Source organism: Pelobates fuscus, chromosome 8 (genome assembly GCF_036172605.1).
Source record: "Pelobates fuscus isolate aPelFus1 chromosome 8, aPelFus1.pri, whole genome shotgun sequence".
Lineage (NCBI taxonomy): Eukaryota > Metazoa > Chordata > Amphibia > Anura > Pelobatidae > Pelobates > Pelobates fuscus.
In genome coordinates this window covers 164,394,382-164,418,904 of record NC_086324.1, presented here as the reverse complement: position 1 = coordinate 164,418,904, position 24,523 = coordinate 164,394,382, and the positions used below count along the sequence as shown (strand labels likewise).

General features: G+C 42.7%; 1 protein-coding gene across 1 annotated transcript in view; it reads left to right on the top strand.

Annotated features, from left to right (window-relative positions):
• The window catches only part of MYO15A (myosin XVA), a 127,560-nt gene that overhangs the window by 60,710 nt on the left and 42,327 nt on the right, over nucleotides 1–24,523 (top strand). Inside the window, exons 34-51 of the mRNA XM_063430655.1 lie at nucleotides 787–907; nucleotides 2,383–2,444; nucleotides 3,611–3,787; nucleotides 4,113–4,188; nucleotides 4,519–4,666; nucleotides 4,882–5,014; nucleotides 5,238–5,346; nucleotides 5,631–5,752; nucleotides 6,137–6,196; nucleotides 6,998–7,073; nucleotides 7,377–7,492; nucleotides 7,593–7,711; nucleotides 7,841–7,982; nucleotides 8,260–8,371; nucleotides 8,851–8,925; nucleotides 10,005–10,210; nucleotides 10,718–10,893; nucleotides 11,259–11,331. Of these exons, the coding sequence (XP_063286725.1) occupies nucleotides 787–907; nucleotides 2,383–2,444; nucleotides 3,611–3,787; nucleotides 4,113–4,188; nucleotides 4,519–4,666; nucleotides 4,882–5,014; nucleotides 5,238–5,346; nucleotides 5,631–5,752; nucleotides 6,137–6,196; nucleotides 6,998–7,073; nucleotides 7,377–7,492; nucleotides 7,593–7,711; nucleotides 7,841–7,982; nucleotides 8,260–8,371; nucleotides 8,851–8,925; nucleotides 10,005–10,210; nucleotides 10,718–10,893; nucleotides 11,259–11,331 (2,103 nt within the window). The remainder of the gene's footprint in view (nucleotides 1–786; nucleotides 908–2,382; nucleotides 2,445–3,610; nucleotides 3,788–4,112; nucleotides 4,189–4,518; nucleotides 4,667–4,881; nucleotides 5,015–5,237; nucleotides 5,347–5,630; nucleotides 5,753–6,136; nucleotides 6,197–6,997; nucleotides 7,074–7,376; nucleotides 7,493–7,592; nucleotides 7,712–7,840; nucleotides 7,983–8,259; nucleotides 8,372–8,850; nucleotides 8,926–10,004; nucleotides 10,211–10,717; nucleotides 10,894–11,258; nucleotides 11,332–24,523) is intronic.

Sequence of the window (24,523 nt, the reverse complement as noted above, 5' to 3'; positions counted from 1 at the left end):
GGGGCAGGTGCATCAAAGTATCAAGTTGTGAAAAGTGGTGCTAAAGATCTAAACGTGGTGCAATCACCATGGAAACCAATGACATTATGGTTGATATTCCATTGATGACTGCTTTTACTTCACAGCTTTGCAGCATTTTCCAGAGCAGGATACCCCCACCTCCACACACACATACACTCTGCCATTCAATATTTAGCACTTTGTCCCAGTCCAGTGTAGCTCCTATTTTTACTTGATAAATGTGTCCCAAATCCAATGTGCAGCAATCACCCTGGCAACCAATGGAATGTTCCTGCTGGTTGCTCCAGGTGTCTATGCAGATATCCCATCAGTAATGTGGACATTTAGAAGATAATGTCCAGCCCCTGCTAGGACCTGTATCAGCGAAATGGAGATGCCGTTTATGGGTCCATCCTAGCAAACATAGAAAGATCCCGAACAAGCTCAGAACAACGAGAACAAGCTCAGAACCGGTAGAATACCTAATAATAGCATTAAATCTGATCCCACAGCACAACATGTGTACCTCTAACAGCTTAGCATCCGATGCAAGAGCAAGGAATGATCAGGCGATTGCACACTTTAAATATCAAACACAAACATGCTTTGCATTCTCCTGTGTCTCTTATATTTACTCTATAAGGAATAGTGAGGTGGATCGCTGTGGTCCCGAGAGGGATGTGGCGCTGGAAGGGTTATATGTGTCCTGGTTGTCAGCTATCTGATTCCCTCTCAGAGCACACAGATCATGTTCACCCTACACCTGGTCTCTTCTTCTCTCTGTAGGATCTGGAGAAACTGACTGCCATGTCCCAAAAGATGAAAGGTGGTGGAGCAGCTGGAGAGAGAGACAGGGAGGATGCACCAGAAGGTACCAACATTCAGGCTGAAGGATCCCATCAGGCAGGTAAGTACCATGTGGCACCTGCAGGTACCATGAATATGGGATATTACCTGGTGTCATAGATCAGCAGTGAAATATGAGACCAAACTGGCTGCCTGATTATCTTTCATAAAGCAGGCTCATCAGCAGTAAAACTTCACATTTATCCCGTGAGGACCAAGGGTAAGACACCCCTTTATACTACGAATTAACTGTCACTTGGAAATTCTTAACAGAGAATAAAATCTAACAAGTGTGTTTGATCGAAACGTTATCAGATGATATTTTTTTTCATGCTATTTATATTTAAATTTCAGAATTTTTAAATACAGATTGTTCATATCTGTCTTGGTCACTGCTTGGCTACGTATTTTTGCTTAAATTTGAATTTCGTTTTTTTCAACCAATACAATTCTAGGGTCTAGTCAGTTATTTACAGCCTGATGGAATTGTTCTCTCTGTTACGTGAATTCCATCGCTTGTGTTACAATAAATGGGGTCCTGCTTAAATGAGCTAACACTGATTACCTAAAAATAAATAGGCAGTTTATTTCAGTTTCCAGCGTATAAGATATTTCAATAATGCAAGATACACCGTGAGAGCAACTGGCCATCACACACAAACCACAGGGATATAATATACTGTCACTCTTCAATTAAAAGGCAATTTGACATACAATTTACTTTACGTACTTTAATTAAAATACTGATCGCAGTAAAATGGGGTCAAATATACGCAAGTATTTATCACTAGAAAGCACAAGTAACGAAATATGAGAATTTTGAATTTCATTTATTTTATCCTAATGTACTGTATCTGGATTTAAATTTATTGGAATGTAAATGTAAACGCTTGTATACCTCTGCTATTTTACGGGTATTTCTGCATGGTTGGAGAGTATTATTAAATGAGTGCCCCAGGCTGCGTAACTTGACTGATGGCTAAGGTCAGACAGATTTCACTCTAATAACTACCGTATGTATTACAGTCACCTAACAGTGACGTTACATAGAGAGCTGGGGGATTATAATGCATTGAATAGGCCTTTACTGGTCTTCAGCAAGAATGGCATTAAAACCCAACAGTATATTATAGCAGTATTGTAATGAAGAGATAAGTACTATGTTATAAAAAATATCATAACACATTAACTTTAGTCTCAAGGTAATCTTCCTTGATGTTTTACAGGATAAACAAGTAATGATTTTCTGTTTTCGATTCCCTTTTAAGTAGCCGATACATTCTGAATTCAAAGTCATTTTCGGATTTTAGGCCTGAGTAGCCCAATCGAATGCATAGCTGAGAATTTTTCCAGTTTGGCTAATTTGACTTTAAATTCGAAATTTACTTTGAACTCACCAGAAACTCTCCCTAGTGAATAACCCTCTCTATTGGGGTTTAACCATATCTGTATCTGGGAAGTACCATTTTAATTTCAGATTGACCACATGTATATCATTTCTTTTCCTTTAAATGGCTATTGTATTTGTGTCTATAGAGCTGGAGCAAGCAATGTATGCACAGCAACAAGCGTATATCAACCAACAAGCCATGTTACTGGTAAGCAAGACACTGGATTCAATACACAGGAATTCCTAAGTGATACAGTTATAATGGATTTCAAATAGTAAATATTAAAGGGACACTGTAGGCACCCAGACCACTTCAGCCAATTGAAGTGGTCTGGGTGCTGTGTCCCTTTTGCACCTAGTGATGCAATGTAAAACATTGCCGTTCCAGAGAAACTGCAATATTTACATTGCAACACTAATTCTGCCCTCAGTGGCTGTATACCTAACAGCCACTGGGGGCGCTTCCGGAATCGTAACGGACATTTGGTCCGTTATCTGACGCTGGACGTCCTCACATTCTGCATGAGGACCTCCAGTGTCAAATTTTTCCGTAGCAGAAAGGATTGATTCAATGCTTTTCTATGGGGAGGTTAAAAGCGCACCTTTTTTGCCGCACATGCGCATTAGGCCGCGCTCGTCGCGGGACATTTGAGGGGGCGGAGCTTTGACCCAGCACCGAGGGACATTGGCACTGATAAGGTAAGTAAATAAAGGGTTTTTAACCCATTATTAACCCGGGAGGGGGGCACGAGGAAGGGGGAGACAGAGGGCCGGTAGTGCCAGGATTATAGCTTTGTATTCCTGGCACTATAGTATCCCTTTAAAAGGGCCTGTCACTTTAAAGGATTTTTATGATTTTTTTTATATTCACTTATCCTTTATATTTAATAAACATATTAGTAACGACTGAAAACTAAAATTAAAATTAAATAACATTAAATGTAGTCATCCACATTGGAACTGGGGGCCTCCATCTTGGATCCCTGTCAGTAATTGTTACAGAGTCTGTTCTTTGCACGTGTCAGTCAGCATAGGAGGAGCATAGAGAGAGGAGGAGAAATGAAATAATGTTTCTAACATTCTCCTCCATTGAAATGTGTGCCCTGGCTGTGCCAGGAGTGGTCTGGATTTTGAAGATGCACGTTCAGTTTTTCTCATTTGGTTTTACCTTTACTTTCAAAGCAAGTCATTTCCTAGTTTATTTTTATTTCACTTCATTTGTACATTTTATAAATCTTCTATATATTAGTTATATTATATATATATTAGTTTTAAAGTGCAATCTCAATATGACAGAGTTTTACCTTCTGATTAGCTTGCGTTTTCCATTGCTGACTTTAACCATAAACACTTTTACACTGTTCCTGTCTCAAGGCCCAACAAATGACCATGCAAGCACTGGCACTGCAACAACAAATGACCAATAATTCACCTGGGGAGACCCCACCACCCTCCAGGACCAGACCAAGCATTCATTCCCAGACCCGTCATTCTAGTCATCGAGTGACCCCAACAGTTGCACCGATTCCCCGCACTGGGTTACCACCACAGGTAATATTTTCTCTCTACGTCACAGTAGGTTCTCTCTACAAGGACTTAAGAAACAAGTGGTACATATGGTTTAATTAAGGGTAATGTTTCAGTATGTATGGATCATGGCATAGGGGTACACAGGTCTGAGCTCTCCTACTACGAAGCCACATTCACATTCTCATAGCTCTTTCAATAATAATAATTTGTGACATAGTGTTTGTCTCTTATTGGACATCTGATGTTAGTAATGTGAAAAGCCCGGGTAGAGCAGAAAGTGGTCAGAGGAAAAAGATCTTGTGGGCTACATGCATTATTCACATTGATATCCTTCTCTCGTTCATAGAGGAATGCTGTGATGGGTTCCTCAAGTAGGACTCGGACATCCCCCACCAGAGATGGTTCCATGTATCATAGATCTGGTAAATATTATTTTTATAATTTAATGTATTTCCACTTTAGCATGTAGTATCCATTTATACTTGGATCATGGCCGGAGACCTGTGCTATACTTAAACCCTACTCACTTTTTGTGTTAGACCATATTGGTACTATACTTTCTGTACGATTATTTTGAATATGTATTTGGCTTTGCTTGAATGAAGAGTAGTTCTGGAACCTGATGCTCTCCACAATCGTTGCTACAGAGGCTGACAAATAGGGTCCAGAAGGTTTTCAATGGTGAGAGTGGGCGGGTTTGTTAAGCAACGAGTCATAGTGGACCATTTCATCTTCTTCTGTTTATGCTGTAGGTCCCCCAACTCGCTCCCGTCCTGATGACATCGTCTTTCACACCAAGGTGAATTCAGAGTATTTTCCACAACCAACCCACAATATTAAGGACATTATTAGTCAATATAAGCAGCCGGAAAGGCCCAGATCACCAGTACCTGTTGTAAGGTACGTTTACCTGGTGTAAAATGTCTGTGTGCCTCCCTGGCAACAACATGTACACCCCTCACTAACCTCTAACTTTATGTACCTTCCACTGGTTGTATACTATCAGTGAGATGCTCCCTCTAAACGACCATGATTAAATTGAAATATTTGTTGTCAAAGATGGAGAAATCTTAAACGTTACTTGACAAGTTGACGTGTTATTTTTGGTCTCACAGAAAAGAACCACCTAAATATTTTGGGAAGAAAATGGATCCTCATGAGGAAGCTTTGAAGATTCTAAAGAGACAGATGCCTTCTCGTCCTCTTACTGGACCCACACAAGTCTCTGCTATGTCTTACGTCCCAAAGGTAAAATCAGCAGCTCCCCCTACTGGACAAAACAGTGGCAAAGAAATCCAATCTATGGAAAGTATACTAATGTTTAAAAAGAAGCAATATTAATCCACCACATACACCTACGTTTAACCCCCTGTGACTCTTACATTGACAAATACTGTAAAAACTCAACAACAACAAAAAACCATAAAAGCAGATAATATTGATTTGTTTATTTCTCTTTTGTTCTGTCTAGTCATCCAGAGATACGGTTGCTTTGGTGAAACCAGTACCCAGCATGAAGGCCAAGAAACCCGACTCCCCACCACCTGTTAACTGTGTAAGACCCACAACAGCAGCTTCAGGTAGAATCTTCGTTCTTGTTACATCGTGATTAAACAAGTAGCTTATACTTTATGACAATCAGCAATGTTCATATTAGCTTGCTATGGAAATTAATTTATATGTAATAATTATTGCTTTAACAAGAAGCAACAACTTGAAATGGGCACTCAGTGCACCTTGACTGCTACGGCTTATTGTAATGTTTATGGTGCAAGGAGTCTTGGGGTGCTTTCACTCTGTTTTTGAATATGGCTATAATGATGAGTCGCCTGCGTATAACGCCTGTTCTTTTTCCATTGCCCAGTGTCTGTCTCTCGGGAACTGTCTGAAGAACAAGAGAATATTCAGACCCAGCTGCACCGGCAGTACAGCGAGGAATACTACACCTATAACAATGTGCCTTGGAAAATATACATCAGGAAGGAGGTAAGTGGCGAAACGCATAGGGTGGTGCGTTGGCTCAGGGTTTTTGAAATAACAAATTATGTATTAAATGTGTTTTAATAGGAATCAGTGGAATCCCCTTGTTTCCCCTAACACCAAATGTTCGCATTATTACTGATGGTGTAAATATATATATGCACACATAGGAAAAATACATTGAAATCACTCCTGTTTATTGAGGTGTCATGAAATATTCGACTAATGTGAACGAATTCACTTAATGTAATTTGATGAACCAGTTCCCTGCGTTTAGGTACAGTGCTTGCATAGAATATGCGTAACAGAACATTTTAATTTGTTGGTGTCCTAATTGTGATTTCATATTGGAGAAGAAGAGTCACATCAAGTCCTCGTATTTTTCTGTAGGTTTTCTACCCTAGAGACAGTTTCAATAATCCACTGATCCTTGATCTAATCTTCAGACAGGTGAGTCTTCCCATCCTGGTTATAGATTAGTAAATAAATCTGGGTTCACGTTAACAATGGTGACTTCAAAGTATCAGTTTACGTTGTAGTGATGCTTGTTTGCAAGATTACAGCAAGGGACCCAGCACTGTAACCTCCATACTATGGACAGACACTGGAGATGAGGTGGAGTGTAACTCACATCACTTTCAGACAGTCCACTGACTCTTGACTGCAGATAATCCCTAAGCTAGTGGTAGATTGATATTAAAATACCAAATACCAAAATACTGTGTCACTTTACATCTGGGTACAACGCTATGAAATTTGCTGGTGCTATATTATTAATAATCAGGGGATTTTTAAGAAGATATGCAGTTTCAACATGATATTTTCTATGAGATGTGCTTGTCTGCCCTCTAGTGGTAGATTTATATTAAAACATTTTTTTGAATCAAACAAGTATAACGCAATCTCTGACCTAGACCATCTTATATGTTTAAAATCAAACTGACTGCTACAGCTCATTGTAGTGTTTATATTGCCTAAATTCTTAGAAATCTATATTAGTAGTGTACATCGTACACGTGGGGTTTATTGATAGGTGGATACTGCAGTTATAGACAGTAATTATTGGCTGCGTTTGCATACTCTGACCCAGAATCCTTTGCAATAAAAGCATTGCATGCTGAGGACACCTGAGTCCCACCATCGTGTCCTGGATATACATTTATCCTCAGCGACATTCTGGAATGTTGATTTTGATACAATGATTTTTTTTGCATCCTCTTTCTGCTTCTTTCTATACTGTGTATTCTGAAGGTTATTAATGATACTCTGTCAGAAAGTTGCATTCGGATAACCAAGGAGGAAAGACAGAAAATGAGGAGCCTTCTAGGTGAGTGTTTCTGAGAATCATTAAAAAAAAACATGTTACATAATGACTGAACCGCGCATGCAATGGGATGGGAGATCCACTTACACTGGGGTAGCGTTAGGAAAATTCCTACTGTGCGACTGCTTTATGTCTACGTGAAAGAGTTATAGAATTATTCTTATAGGAGACTGCACACTTATTATGATATTGTGCACATATTTTGATAAATGCTCACTTTTAAGAATATTTATTAACGTTTAATAATACTACTTGGACGATGCGCTAAATATTCTACATTAGTTGTCCTGTTTTTGTCCAATGCAGCGGAGTACAGATTAGATTCTATAAATGCCATCACTGATGAGGCAGTGAAGAAGAAGATTGTCACAGCTGCCCGGGAGGATTGGGAGGTGTACTTTTCACGCCTTTTCCCAGCAGCGGTAAGAGTGCGGTAGAGAATTGTATTGAGACAAAAAGTCACATGACCTACAAAATGTCAATAAAGGTAGTTTAACCTGGTCGTCCATGTTCCGTGTACAGGGGAGCGTTGGTACTGGGGTTCAAATCCTAGGGGTGTCGCACAATGGGATAAAACTTCTGAAGAAGCTGAGGAGCGGAGGCTCCACCCCTGAGCAGCTAAGAGTCTTGAGGAGTTACAGGTAGGTACTTACCACAGACAGATTCAGACCATGGACTCATTGTACAGCAGTCCAGAAGCATTTGGACAGTTAGGTGGTTTTTCTAACAGAAAAAAAACCTTGCCACTAATTTTTATGTTCCTGTTGCAGTTACACGGATATCATGTTTGTCACGGTTCTCTCCAAGAACATGCTGGAGTTTAATCTGACAAATGAGAAGCTTATTCTCTTCTCCTCTCGATCCAGTCAGGTGAAGACCATGATAGATTGCTTCTTGATGGAGCTGAAAAAGGTGAGTGTGTTATGAAGCGTGTGTGACATCTTTTAAGCTATGCTCTCTCACTGTTTAACATTCATTACTATGCCGCCTCAGTGTGGATTAACAAAATATTTATAACGGGCCTTTGTTGGACTACATTTGTCTGAATTTTGGCACATGAGTCTTAATCTTGCAATAAATGACAGCTGGAGAGCCAAACTCTGGATCTAAAAAGATAAATAACCCACAGATAGAAAGGAAAAAAAAAACCCTCTCCCCCAAAAATGCTTTTTCTACTGTTGTATTCCAGGATTCAAACTACGTTGTTGCTGTACAGAGCTATGTGACAGAAGATAAGAGCTCTCTAAGTTTCCATAAAGGAGACATAATTCGCCTACAATCTTTGGAAGGTCTACAAAAAGGTCAGTAAATGCCAAAGAGTTGTGCTGGGATTAGAATATAATTAGGGGGAATTTTCAGACTATTATGTGAAAGTAGAACTCTGCCCTCATGACACAAGATCTCAAAACTTAGTTAGGACCCATGTCCCTGGAGGTCGTTATGTTTACAGGGGTGTCCAGGGTATTTGGTCAGATTCTCAGGGCTATGCATCCGTAAACTCTTCCCTGCCCTTTTTGCTTAATATTATGTGAGTTTTCTTAGTACAGGGGTGGTCAAAATTTAGATCCGCAGATATTATAAAACTACATCTCCATTAATTATTTAAAATTCTAGAGGGAGACAAAGCATCACGGACGTGTTAGTTCTTCAACATCAGGGAATCTACTTTTAGTACATACCTAGCCTAGATTAAAACATTTGGAGGTGTCCTGTTCGCGTCAATGTAACAACCCTAACTCTCACTGTGAATTTGCACGCTGCATTGCGGATACCCGGACAGGACAAAACTATGGATGCATCGTGAGAAAGAAAGTGATGTATTTGGAGGATTTGAAACGAGGAACACAGGATTTTGGTTTGTGTTGCTGCTATTACGTCTGTGCCATTCTGCTGCATGTCTGTGCATAATTCCGTTTTTCCCAGGAGTAGATATATAACGAACGCGAAAATGTACACTTTGTGCATCCATTTTAGTCAACATCCACATTAATGCACCAGGAAATTCCTACACACATATAAAGGTTACTGAATAACATGCAAAATGACAATTTCATATGTAACAGACATGTTAACTGCTTCCAATGAGCCGTTAATGATGTAGAATTGGTCACAGTGCCACCATTCCAATACAGTTCTACAGAACTTGTTTTCATTATTGGATCAATGAAAAAGGCCGTATACTTTACATTAAACCTGCAAGTCTCAGTAATCACAATTCTGCCAAAAAGGAGTTAGCAGTTTAACTGGAAAAAAGTCATTGCGAGCCATTACAATGTCCACAAGGAATGGGTTAATGACACAGCTGCCACCTGCTACGGTCATTAATGTACCTGACTGTCTGTACCCAGATCCCAGAAAGCTGAAACCTCTTTTTTTTTTATACCTACCCATTAGATAGACATTGCAAGATTAACAATGAGATCACAGTTTAGGCCATGTTACAAGATCATAACATATTCTGGCTTTGACAGAAAAATAGTTTGTGCAATGTGAGAACTGTCACACTGCACAGGCCCAGATTCAGAAGACAATGTAAATTGGTTACTGTAATTTAAGCTACTTTGTTTTTGGTAATTTTTTTGTTTTGTATGTTTAATTTGGTTAGTAACAAAAAAGTTATTACGATTTGCCTCTTAATCATCCTGACTAAGACTACCCAACAACAGACCCATTTACAAGATAATTTCCCCTTGTATGACATCTCTGGATTCATTTAACCAGTTTTCCCACCATTTGGGTCTGAATGACACAAACCTTCCCAACAATCATTGTATTTGTGTGTGTTTGCATGCTATTGGCTCCAGGGATACTTAATGCATGAAGTATTTTTATTGGTTAGTTTTGCATGCATGATTCATTTCATTGAATACCGGGCCATGCAGTTGCCTCCCTGTTTCTTTGTAACTTCTAACAAGCGCACTGTGTTACTCGCAGGCTGGAAGTTTGGGGCGATCCATGGTCGAGCCGGTCTCTTCCCAGCAGAGTGTGTGCAGCCGGTCGCAGCGCCAGATTTTGTCAACCTCCCAGCAGACAGGAAGCATGAACCACGGGACAGGCAGAGTCGTGCAGCAGCGTCAGCTGCAGTGGCCGTCGCCGTTGCCTCAACTGCCGTGGCTCAAGAGTTTGACAAGAAAACGGATGTATGTTAAAACTGTGTCAAAATGTTACATCCCCCAATTTTTTTTTTCTCCACAAATCTTTGTTTAAAGGGTAAACCTCCATGTCCTGACCTCTCTGACATTCTCTCATTCTTTAAAAAAAAAACAGGCTTATGCTTAATTTAAATTAAAATCATTTTTAAAATTAAATTCTAAGTGAAATCAAAGTGAATTTCATATTTAAGTTTCACATAGTCGAAGTGGAAAAATTCTGTACGTCAGCTATGCTTTCACTTTCGTTACTGTGGCCTTAAATTTGAAATTCACTTTCAATTCCCACTTTAGTTAATGTTTGTTGATATCACTGTGCGTAACAACACAAGGTTGACAATCTTGACCAGAGGCTACATTGGGTGCAAAGATCGCCCCTTGTTGTTTGTATTTCTGTCTTGCCCCCTCTCTTTCCTATTCCCTTTTCTCTTTCCACCCACCTTTTCCTCTTCCTGTTTTACCCCACTCAACCTGTTTCTCCTTCTATGCCCCCTCCAGGGCTCTCCGACTCCCAGTGAATATGCAGACAGTTTGGATGAATACACGGATCCTGCCTCGTCGGAGGTTATATTACAGGGATCTCCATATAATATGGTGGATTTTGCCAAGAAATATTTCCGAGAGGGGCAAAGAATGATGGCACAAGCACAAGACGAACAGCCAAAGACCTCAGGGTATGATACAAAGTGTGAAAGTCCTTCTAGCACAGTTATTTACCAAAGTGAGAATTGTCAGAAATTCAAAGTAAATTCAAAGTCAAAATTTAAATTTAAGACCAAAATAGCAAAACTGGAAGATTAGCTGAATTTTTCCAGTTTGGATAATATTTCCTTAAATTTGAAATTCCCTTAGAATTTTCGGCAATTTTCACGTAAGTGAATAACCACGAATGTGTCCCTGGAAACAAATGATCTCAGCATTGGATTACTTTGATAGCCCGATGCTTTTCACTATTGAATTTGCTGAAACCCATAAAATGGTGCGGGCAAGTTTGTATGTTAACGAGCTTACTTAACAAGGAAATAATCTTACTCTCTAGGGAATCCTTCAAACAGGGCTCAAAGAAAAGCAAAGAAGTGAAAGACCCAGCTGACATGCTGAAATTTACCAAGGTAATCAACTTCTCGTTAATTAAATATGCCAACACCAGACGCACACTGCACGCAGTCACACTACGCTGAGTGCTCACACTTAACCATTCACAAAGCTGACATACATCGCCTACTATTTAATATATAGCAGCGGTAATATCCAACTTTACACAATGCTGAGTGATATATAGCTACACACCATGCAGCGGTAATAGCCAACTTTACACAATGCTGAGTGATATGTAGCTACACACCATGCAGCGGTAATATCCAACTTTACACAATGCTGAGTGCTATACAGCTACACACTATGCAGCGGTAACAGCTAGCTTTACACAATACTGAGTGATATATGGCTACACACCATGCAGCGGTAACAGCTAGCTTTACCCAATACTGAGTGATATATAGCTACACACCATGCAGCGGTAACAGCTAGCTTTACCCAATACTGAGTGATATATAGCTACACGCCATGCAGCGGTAACAGCTAGCTTTACCCAATACTGAGTGATATATAGCTACACACCATGCAGCGGTAATAGCCAACTTTACACAATGCTGAGTGATATGTAGCTACACACCATGCAGCGGTAATATCCAACTTTACACAATGCTGAGTGATATATAGCTACACGCCATGCAGCGGTAACAGCTAGCTTTACACAATACTGAGTGATATATGGCTACACACCGTGCAGCGGTAACAGCTAGCTTTACACAATACTGAGTGATATATAGCTACACGCCGTGCAGCGGTAACAGCTAGCTTTACACAATGCTGAGTGATATATAGCTACACGCCATGCAGCGGTAACAGCTAGCTTTACACAATACTGAGTGATATATAGCTACACGCCATGCAGCGGTAACAGCTAGCTTTACCCAATACTGAGTGATATATAGCTACACGCCATGCAGCGGTAACAGCTAGCTTTACACAATACTGAGTGATATATAGCTACACACCATGCAGCGGTAACAGCTAGCTTTACCCAATACTGAGTGATATATAGCTACACACCATGCAGCGGTAACAGCTAGCTTTACACAATGCTGAGTGATATATAGCTACACACCATGCAGCGGTAACAGCTAGCTTTACACAATACTGAGTGATATATAGCTACACACCATGCAGCGGTAACAGCTAGCTTTACACAATACTGAGTGATATATAGCTACACGCCATGCAGCGGTAACAGCCAGCTTTACACAATACTGAGTGATATATAGCTACACGCCATGCAGCGGTAACAGCTAGCTTTACACAATACTGAGTGATATATAGCTACACACCATGCAGCGGTAACAGCTAGCTTTACACAATAGTGAGTGATATATAGCTACACGCCATGCAGCGGTAACAGCCAGCTTTACACAATGCTGAGTGATATATAGCTACACGCCATGCAGCGGTAACAGCTAGCTTTACACAATACTGAGTGATATATAGCTACACACCATGCAGCGGTAACAGCTAGCTTTACACAATACTGAGTGATATATAGCTACACGCCATGCAGCGGTAACAGCTAGCTTTACACAATGCTGAGTGATATATAGCTACACGCCATGCAGCGGTAACAGCTAGCTTTACACAATACTGAGTGATATATAGCTACACACCATGCAGCGGTAACAGCTAGCTTTACACAATACTGAGTGATATATAGCTACACGCCGTGCAGCGGTAACAGCTAGCTTTACACAATACTGAGTGATATATAGCTACACGCCATGCAGCGGTAACAGCTAGCTTTACACAATACTGAGTGATATATAGCTACACACCATGCAGCGGTAACAGCTAGCTTTACACAATAGTGAGTGATATATAGCTACACGCCATGCAGCGGTAACAGCTAGCTTTACACAATACTGAGTGATATATAGCTACACGCCATGCAGCGGTAACAGCTAGCTTTACACAATACTGAGTGATATATAGCTACACACCATGCAGCGGTAACAGCCAGCTTTACACAATGCTGAGTGATATATAGCTACACGCCATGCAGCGGTAACAGCTAGCTTTACACAATACTGAGTGATATATAGCTACACACCATGCAGCGGTAACAGCTAGCTTTACACAATACTGAGTGATATATAGCTACACGCCATGCAGCGGTAACAGCTAGCTTTACACAATACTGAGTGATATATAGCTACACACCATGCAGCGGTAACAGCTAGCTTTACACAATACTGAGTGATATATAGCTACACGCCGTGCAGCGGTAACAGCTAGCTTTACACAATACTGAGTGATATATAGCTACACGCCATGCAGCGGTAACAGCTAGCTTTACACAATACTGAGTGATATATAGCTACACACCATGCAGCGGTAACAGCTAGCTTTACACAATAGTGAGTGATATATAGCTACACGCCATGCAGCGGTAACAGCTAGCTTTACACAATACTGAGTGATATATAGCTACACGCCATGCAGCGGTAACAGCTAGCTTTACACAATACTGAGTGATATATAGCTACACGCCATGCAGCGGTAACAGCTAGCTTTATACAATACTGAGTGATATATAGCTATGCACCATGCAGCGGTAACAGCTAGCTTTACACAATACTGAGTGATATATAGCTACACACCATGCAGCGGTAACAGCTAGCTTTACACAATACTGAGTGATATATAGCTACACGCCATGCAGCGGTAACAGCTAGCTTTACACAATACTGAGTAATATATAGCTACACACCATGCAGCGGTAACAGCCAGCTTTACACAATGCTGAGTGATATATAGCTACACGCCATGCAGCGGTAACAGCCAGCTTTACACAATGCTGAGTGATATATAGCTACACACCATGCAGCGGTAACAGCTAGCTTTACACAATACTGAGTAATATATAGCTACACGCCATGCAGCGGTAACAGCTAGCTTTACACAATACTGAGTGATATATAGCTACACGCCGTGCAGCGGTAACAGCTAGCTTTACACAATACTGAGTGATATATAGCTACACGCCATGCAGCGGTAACAGCTAGCTTTACACAATACTGAGTGATATATAGCTACACGCCATGCAGCGGTAACAGCTAGCTTTACACAATACTGAGTGATATATAGCTACACACCATGCAGCGGTAACAGCCAGCTTTACACAATGCTGAGTGATATATAGCTACACGCCATGCAGCGGTAACAGCTAGCTTTACACAATACTGAGTGATATATAGCTACACACCGTGCAGCGGTAACAGCTAGCTTTACACAATACTGAGTGATATATAGCTACACGCCATGCAGCGGTAACATCTAGCTTTACACAATACTGAGTGATATATAGCTACACGCCATGCAGCGGTAACAGCTAGCTTTACACAATACTGAGTGATATATAGCTACACGCCATGCAGCGGTAACAGCTAGCTTTACACAATACTGAGTGATATATAGCTACACACCATGCAGCGGTAACAGCTAGCTTTACACAATGCTGAGTGATATATAGCTACACGCCATGCAGCGGTAACAGCTAGCTTTACACAATACTGAGTGATATATAGCTATGCACCATGCAGCGGTAACAGCTAGCTTTACACAATGCTGAGTGATATATAGCTACACGCCATGCAGCGGTAACAGCTAGCTTTACACAACACTGAGTGATATATAGCTACACGCCGTGCAGCGGTAACAGCCAGCTTTACACAATACTGAGTGATATATAGCTACACACCATGCAGCGGTAACAGCTAGCTTTACACAATGCTGAGTGATATATAGCTACACGCCGTGCAGCGGTAACAGCTAGCTTTACACAATGCTGAGTGATATATAGCTACACGCCATGCAGCGGTAACAGCTAGCTTTACACAATACTGAGTGATATATAGCTACATGCCACGCAGCGGTAACAGCTAGCTTTACACAATACTGAGTGATATATAGCTACACACCATGCAGGGGTAACAGCTAGCTTTACACAATACTGAGTGATATATAGCTACACGCCATGCAGCGGTAACAGCTAGCTTTACACAATACTGAGTGATATATAGCTACACACCATGCAGGGGTAACAGCTAGCTTTACACAATACTGAGTGATATATAGCTACACACCATGCAGCGGTAACAGCCAGCTTTACACAATACTGAGTGATATATAGCTACACACCATGCAGCGGTAATAGCCAACTTTACACAATGCTGAGTGCTATACAGCTGCACGCCATGCAGCGGTAACAGCTAGCTTTACACAATGCTGAGTGATATATAGCTACACACCATGCAGCGGTAACAGCTAGCTTTACACAATACTGAGTGATATATAGCTACACACCATGCAGCGGTAACAGCTAGCTTTACACAATACTGAGTGATATATAGCTACACGCCATGCAGCGGTAACAGCTAGCTTTACACAATGCTGAGTGATATATAGCTACACGCCATGCAGCGGTAACAGCTAGCTTTACACAATACTGAGTGATATATAGCTACACGCCATGCAGCGGTAACAGCTAGCTTTACACAATACTGAGTGATATATAGCTACACACCATGCAGCGGTAACAGCCAGCTTTACACAATACTGAGTGATATATAGCTACACACTATGCAGCGGTAACAGCCAGCTTTACACAATACTGAGTGATATATAGCTACACGCCGTGCAGCGGTAACAGCTAGCTTTACACAATGCTGAGTGATATATAGCTACACGCCATGCAGCGGTAATAGCCAACTTTACACAATACTGAGTGATATATAGCTACACACTATGCAGCGGTAACAGCCAGCTTTACACAATACTGAGTGATATATAGCTACACGCCATGCAGCGGTAACAGCTAGCTTTACACAATACTGAGTGATATATAGCTACACGCCATGCAGCGGTAACAGCTAGCTTTACACAATACTGAGTGATATATAGCTACACGCCATGCAGCGGTAACAGCTAGCTTTACACAATACTGAGTGATATATAGCTACACACCATGCAGCGGTAACAGCTAGCTTTACACAATACTGAGTGATATATAGCTACACACCATGCAGCGGTAACAGCCAGCTTTACACAATACTGAGTGATATATAGCTACACGCCGTGCAGCGGTAACAGCTAGCTTTACACAATACTGAGTGATATATAGCTACACGCCATGCAGCGGTAACAGCTAGCTTTACACAATACTGAGTGATATATAGCTACACAACATGCAGCGGTAACAGCTAGCTTTACACAATGCTGAGTGATATATAGCTACACGCCGTGCAGCGGTAACAGCTAGCTTTACACAATACTGAGTGATATATAGCTACACGCCATGCAGCGGTAACAGCTAGCTTTACACAATACTGAGTGATATATAGCTACACGCCATGCAGCGGTAACAGCTAGCTTTACACAATACTGAGTGATAAATAGCTACACGCCATGCAGCGGTAACAGCCAGCTTTACACAATACTGAGTGATATATAGCTACACGCCATGCAGCGGTAACAGCTAGCTTTACACAATGCTGAGTGATAAATAGCTACACGCCATGCAGCGGTAACAGCTAGCTTTACACAATACTGAGTGATATATAGCTATGCACCATGCAGCGGTAACAGCTAGCTTTACACAATACTGAGTGATATATAGCTACACGCCATGCAGCGGTAACAGCCAGCTTTACACAATACTGAGTGATATATAGCTACACGCCATGCAGCGGTAACAGCTAGCTTTACACAATACTGAGTGATAAATAGCTACACGCCATGCAGCGGTAACAGCTAGCTTTACACAATACTGAGTGATATATAGCTATGCACCATGCAGCGGTAACAGCTAGCTTTACACAATACTGAGTGATATATAGCTACACGCCATGCAGCGGTAATAGCCAACTTTACACAATGCTGAGTGATATATAGCTACACGCCATGCAGCGGTAATAGCCAACTTTACACAATGCTGAGTGATATATAGCTACACACCATGCAGCGGTAACAGCTAGCTTTACACAATACTGAGTGATATATAGCTACACGCCATGCAGCGGTAACAGCTAGCTTTACACAATACTGAGTGATATATAGCTACACACCATGCAGCGGTAATAGCCAACTTTACACAATGCAGAGTGATATATAGCTACACGCCATGCAGCGGTAACAGCTAGCTTTACACAATGCTGAGTGATATATAGCTACACACCATGCAGCGGTAACAGCTAGCTTTACACAATACTGAGTGATTATATAGCTACACGCCATGCAGCGGTAACAGCTAGCTTTACACAATACTGAGTGATATTTATTTATTATTTATTTATTATTGCCATTTATATAGCGCCAACAGATTCCGTAGCGCTTTACAATATTATGAGAGGGGGATTTAACTATAAATAGGACAATTACAAATAAACTTACAGGAACAATAGGTTGAAGAGGACCCTGCTCAAACGAGCTTACATTCTATAGGAGGTGGGGTGTAAAACACATTAGGACAGGAATTTACAATCAAATAAGGTGGGCTGCCCTTTAGGAGAGGGCAAGAGACAGGTATGTGAGGTAAGGGTTAGTCTTGGAGGCCATAAGCTTTCCTAAAGAGATGGGTTTTAAGGCACTTCTTAAAAGATGCAAGACTAGGGGAGAGTCTGATGGCGGTAGGCAGGCTATTCCATAGGAAGGGAGCCGCCCGCGAGAAGTCCTGCAAGCGCGAGTTGGCCGTACGAGTGCGGACAACGGACAGGAGGTGGTCATGGGCTACACGCCATGCAGCGGTAAAAGCCAGCTTTACACAATACTGAGTGATATATAGCTACACGCCATGCAGCGGTAAAAGCCAGCTTTACACAATACTGAGTGATATATAGCTACATGCCATGCAGCGGTAACAGCTAGCTTTACACAATACTGAGTGATATATAGCTACACGCCATGCAGCGGTAACAGCTAGCTTTACACAATACTGAGTGATATATAGCTACACACCATGCAGCGGTAATAGCCAACTTTACACAATGCTGAGTGATATATAGCTACACGCCATGCAGCGGTAACAGCTAGCTTTACACAATGCTGAGTGATATATAGCTACACGCCATGCAGCGGTAACAGCTAGCTTTACACAATACTGAGTGATATATAGCTACACATCATGCAGCGGTAATAGCCAACTTTACGCAATGCTGAGTGATATATAGCTACACGCCATGCAGCGGTAACAGCTAGCTTTACACAATACTGAGTGATATATAGCTACACGCCATGCAGCGGTAACAGCTAGCTTTACCCAATACTGAGTGATATATAGCTACACGCCATGCAGCGGTAACAGCTAGCTTTACACAATGCTGAGTGATATATAGCTACACACCATGCAGCGGTAACAGCTAGCTTTACACAATACTGAGTGATATATGGCTACACACCATGCAGCGGTAACAGCTAGCTTTACACAATACTGAGTGATATATAGCTACACGCCATGCAGCGGTAACAGCTAGCTTTACACAATACTGAGTGATATATAGCTACACGCCATGCAGCGGTAACAGCTAGCTTTACACAATAGTGAGTGATATATAGCTACACACCATGCAGCGGTAATAGCCAACTTTACACAATGCTGAGTGCTATACAGCTACACGCCATGCAGCGGTAACAGCTAGCTTTACACAATGCTGAGTGATATATAGCTACACGCCATGCAGCGGTAACAGCTAGCTTTACACAATGCTGAGTGATATATAGCTACACGCCATGCAGCGGTAACAGCTAGCTTTACACAATACTGAGTGATATATAGCTACACACCATGCAGCGGTAACAGCTAGCTTTACACAATACTGAGTGATATATAGCTACACACCATGCAGCGGTAACAGCTAGCTTTACACAATACTGAGTGATATATAGCTACACGCCATGCAGCGGTAACAGCTAGCTTTACCCAATACTGAGTGATATATAGCTACACGCCATGCAGCGGTAACAGCTAGCTTTACACAATACTGAGTGATATATAGCTACACACCATGCAGCGGTAACAGCCAGCTTTACACAATGCTGAGTGATATATAGCTACACACCGTGCAGCGGTAACAGCTAGCTTTACACAATACTGAGTGATATATGGCTACACACCATGCAGCGGTAACAGCTAGCTTTACACAATACTGAGTGATATATAGCTACACGCCATGCAGCGGTAACAGCTAGCTTTACACAATACTGAGTGATATATAGCTACACACCATGCAGCGGTAACAGCTAGCTTTACACAATACTGAGTGATATATAGCTACACGCCATGCAGCGGTAACAGCTAGCTTTACACAATAGTGAGTGATATATAGCTACACACCGTGCAGCGGTAACAGCTAGCTTTACACAATAGTGAGTGATATATAACTACACGCCATGCAGCGGTAACAGCTAGCTTTACACAATGCTGAGTGATATATAGCTACACGCCATGCAGCGGTAACAGCTAGCTTTACACAATACTGAGTGATATATAGCTACACGCCATGCAGCGGTAACAGCTAGCTTTACACAATACTGAGTGATATATAGCTACACGCCATGCAGCGGTAACAGCCAGCTTTACACAATACTGAGTGATATATAGCTACACGCCATGCAGCGGTAACAGCTAGCTTTACACAATACTGAGTGATATATAGCTACACGCCATGCAGCGGTAACAGCTAGCTTTACACAATACTGAGTGATAATGGAAAATTTATTCATACTTACCGTAATTTTCTTTTCCTGGTTATATGCCGTGGCAGCACAACATTGGGTAGCTCCTCCCTATCCCCATTGGACAGGAATAATAATTAAGCCGTATAAGTACCACCTCCTGCCCCTCCTTCCCCAGTCACGTGTTCCAGCAATAGCCCCGGGCGGGACCCTTGTGCTGCCATGGCATATAACCAGGAAAAGAAAATTACGGTAAGTATGAATAAATTTTCCATTTTCCTGGCCATATCCATGGCAGCACAACATTGGGTAATACCCAAGCAATAAACCAGGGAGGGAAAGAGACACAGACTCAAAAATTTCATAAATGCAAAGTGTATTAACACCACAACAAGTGACAGACACAGAGATCAGGAATTGGATACAGACAGGACTGATTTAGCAAATTGATCAGACAACCCTGCTCTAACATCAATCTGGTAGCTCCTAATGAAAGTGTTAGAGGAAGACCATGTAGCTGCCTTACAAATGAGTTCAGGGGAGACATTAGCAGCGGCTGCCCAGGAAGAAGAGAGAGCCCTAGTGGAATGGGCTTTAAGACCCACAGGGACCGGATATCCGGCGGACTGATAAGCCAGAATGATAGCCGCTACTATCCATCGGCTAATGGCAGATTTGGGAACTTGTGAGCCTTTTTTACAGCCGCTATGAAGGACGAAAAGACTGTCAGAAGAACGCCAATCAGAAGTCCTATCAATATACATCCGGAGGCATCTCACTAGATCCAGAGAGGACAGGTCAGCAGAATTCCCCATTTCATGGGCGTCCGACCTCAGAGATGGAAGAACAATATCCTCGTTGATGTGAAAGGAGGAAGTGACTTTAGGTCGAAATACTGGAACTGTACGGAGGACCACTCTGTCCTTGTGGAAGATAGTAAAAGGCTCTTTGATGGATAGAGCACTGAGCTCAGAAACTCTCCTGCCAGAGGCTAGGGCCACCAGCAAGGCAGTCTTAATAGAGAGAACCTGTAGGGAAACTGAATCAAATGGTTCAAAAGGTTTCAACTTCATGGCATCCAGAACCAGAGGGAGATTCCAGGATGGGACAAATGGTTTAATAGGAGGTTTCATCTGAAGGACACCCTTGATGAATCTGATGATATCCGAGTCCAGTGCCCATCTATGACTGGTCAGGGCGGACAAGGCTGAAATGTGTACTTTGAGAGTGTTATAGCTCAGTCCTTTCTCAAGGCCAGATTGCAGGAAATCCAAAATATTGGAGGAGGAGGGATCTTGAACATCCACATTACTGTGAAGGGCCCAGTTGGAGAAAACTTCCCATACTCTATAATAAGTGGCTGAAGTGGAACGCTTACGTGCCCTCAGCATAGTATCAATAACGGCCTTGGAGAATCCTCTATTCAACAGCCGGTTCCTTTCAGTTTCCAAGCCATAAGGTTGAGAGAGACAGGGTCTAAATGCATTACAGGACCCTGGAACAGAAGATCCGCAACTTTGGGGAGTGGGAGAGGAGGTTCCACCAAAAGACTCAGAAGCAGAGGAAACCAAGGTCTCCGAGGCCAATAAGGCGCAATCAGGATGAGAGACACCTGCTCCGATCTCAGCTTCCTCAGGAGCGGTAGAATTAGTGGAAACGGGGGGAACGCATAGCCCATTCTGAACCTCCAGGGGCTTGATAAGGCATCCCTTCCCAGTGCCAGGTGGTCTTCTTCTTTCGTGAAGAAAAGGGCTACCTTTCTGTTGGCCCGAGAGGCTAGAAGGTCCACTTGAGGGAGACCCCACTTGTCCACAATCATGCGGAATACCCTGTGAGCTAGGCACCATTCCCCCGGATCTATTCTGGATCTGCTGAGGAAATCCGCCAGTTGATTCCGTTTCCCTGGGAGATGAATGGCTATAATACCTGCCAGGTTTCTCTGAAACCACCCCATCAGGTGATTCATTATTTCCATCATCTTGCAGCTCCTGGTACCCCCTTGGTGATTGACATAGGATACTACGGTGGAGTTGTCCGTCCTTATCTTCACCCATTGACCCTTGAGATGGATCGAGAAGTGTTTCAAAGCTTTGAGGACAGCCAGAAGTTCTAGCAGATTGGAATGAACCTTGCTTGTCTTGAAATTCCATTCTTCCTGCGCAAAGTCGTGGAGATAATGAGCGCCCCAACCCCACTGGCTGGCATCCGTTGTCACGGTCCTCCATGCGATGTCCCCTAATGGAAAACCTTTGGATAGGTGCTTTCTGTTTAGCCACCAGATCAGAGAATGGCGTACCTTCAGGGGAAGCTTGATGGGCTGGAACAGGTTCCCGGGTAAGAAACGACTCAGGAAGTTGGCTTGGAATGGTCTCATTCTCCACTGAGCCCATCTCGTCAGACCTATCGTGGAGGACATAGAACCAAGGAGGCTCATTACCGCCTTTGCCGGGGCAACCGGGGATTTCAGCATTCTCCTCAATAACCTCCTGAGTTTCAGAATTCTTACTGATGAGAGCTGGACAGTACCCTTTAGAGTGTCGAAATGGGCACCTAAGTAAACCATAGATTGCGTTGGGTGGAGTTGGCTCTTCTTGGTGTTGATCTTCCAGCCATGAGCTTGCAGAAACTGAATGCTGGTGATAGCTTGGGATGTCACAGAATCCACGTCGTTTCCTAAGATCAAGACGTTGTCCAAATAATGGTAAATAGCAATGTTTTGCTTTCTGAGCTCTGCGATGAGAACGATCAGGACCTTTGTAAACGTCCTTGGGGCTGTGCTCAGTCCAAAGGGGAGGGCCCTGAACTGGAAATGACCTTCCTCTACAGCAAACCTCAGAAACTTCTGATGGATTTGGGCAATGGGTATGTGAAAATATGCGTCTAGTAGATCTATAGACAGCATCCACTGGTTGGGCGACACAACCTTTATTATAGACTGCAGAGATTCCATTTTGAATCTGCGAATGTGCAGATGCTTGTTCAGTCTGTGCAGATCCAGAATGGGTCTCCAACCCCCTGAGGATTTCCTTGTCAAGAAGATGTGGGAGTAAAATCCTTGAGTTCTTTCGCCTGCCGGCACTTTGACGATGACCTTCTCCTTCTGCAAGGAAAGGATGAAATCTTGTAGGGCAATGCACTTTTCCTTGTCTCCTGGCCATTTTGTGAGGTGAAAGGACCTGTTGGGAGGATGCTTGAAGAATTCTAGCAGGTAACCTCTCCGAATAATATCCAGCACCCAAACGTCGCTTGTGGAAATGGTCCATTTCGAAAGATACTGGAGAAGACAAGCCCCGACACCTTCGGTTTTGGGCCGTACGTAGTCATAGATTCCTCGGGTCCTTAGAGGAAGATGACCCGCGTGACCTGCCCCCTCTGTACCCAGAAGGGGCACCTCTCCTCGGTTGAAATCGGGAGTATTCCCTACCAGGCTTGTAGGACCTACTGTCACGAAAGGAATGGTACTCTTTCCGGGCGCGAAAGGATCCTTTATACTTCCTCTCTTGGGGTAGAAAGGCTTTATTTCCTTCAGCCGCCCTCTTAATGCATTCATCCAAATTCTTGCCGAATAACATATTCCCGTGAAATGGCAGAGAACACAAACTATTCTTGGAGGAAGCATCGGCCGCCCAAGATCTGAGCCAGAGTGCCCGCCTGGAGGAAACCGAGAAGGACATATTTCTAGCAAGGTTTCTCACCAGATCCACTGCGGCCTCCGAAGAGAAATCAATCGCTAGACGCATATCCTTCAGGGCATCAACAATAGAGGAACGGCTCCTGCCCCTCTTGATGTCCCCTTCCAGCTCCTGCAGCCAAACCTTCATAGCTCTTGAAACAGACGTGAGAGCAACGGCAGGGTGGAGACTCGTGCCTGAGGCTACATAGGACTTAGACAGGTAGTATTCCATCTTACGATCAATTGGATCCCTGAAGGAGCCTGCATCATCCACTGGCAGGGTAGTGCGCTTGGCTAGCCTAACCACCGCAGCATCAACCTTGGGTGGAAGATCCCATGTTTCAGCATCTTTGGGATCAAACGGGTATAATCTGGAGAACTTCCCTTTTGCAGATGATCTCCTATCAGACCTGGACCATTCTTCTTTAATAAGGTCACTAATAGTGGTATGCACAGGGAAAGCCGCTCTTTTCCTTCTAAGATCTGAGAAATAGCGGTTAGATGTAGAGGGTTCCTCCTCCGAGGGCTCTTTCAAAGTAAGGGTTTCTCTGACCCGAGCAATCAAATGATCCACCTCCGCAGGTATCAGGAAGTCAGGATCAGGCATAGCATCCTCCTCCGAGGAAAAAGCCAAGTCTCTCAGCGAAGCTGTGTCCATAAACTCATCCTCCGAGTTATCAGGAGACCAATCTGATGGCTCAGAATATCTAGGTCGCTTGTGGGTCTCACCAACCTCTCTGATGCCCCGGGCAACTGCATGCTTGATAAGCTGCCTAAAGTCCGGTGTTAACTGAGAAGGTCCAGCAGCTGCTGAGAGACAATTCGAACAGAGACGTTTCCCTTCTATGGCT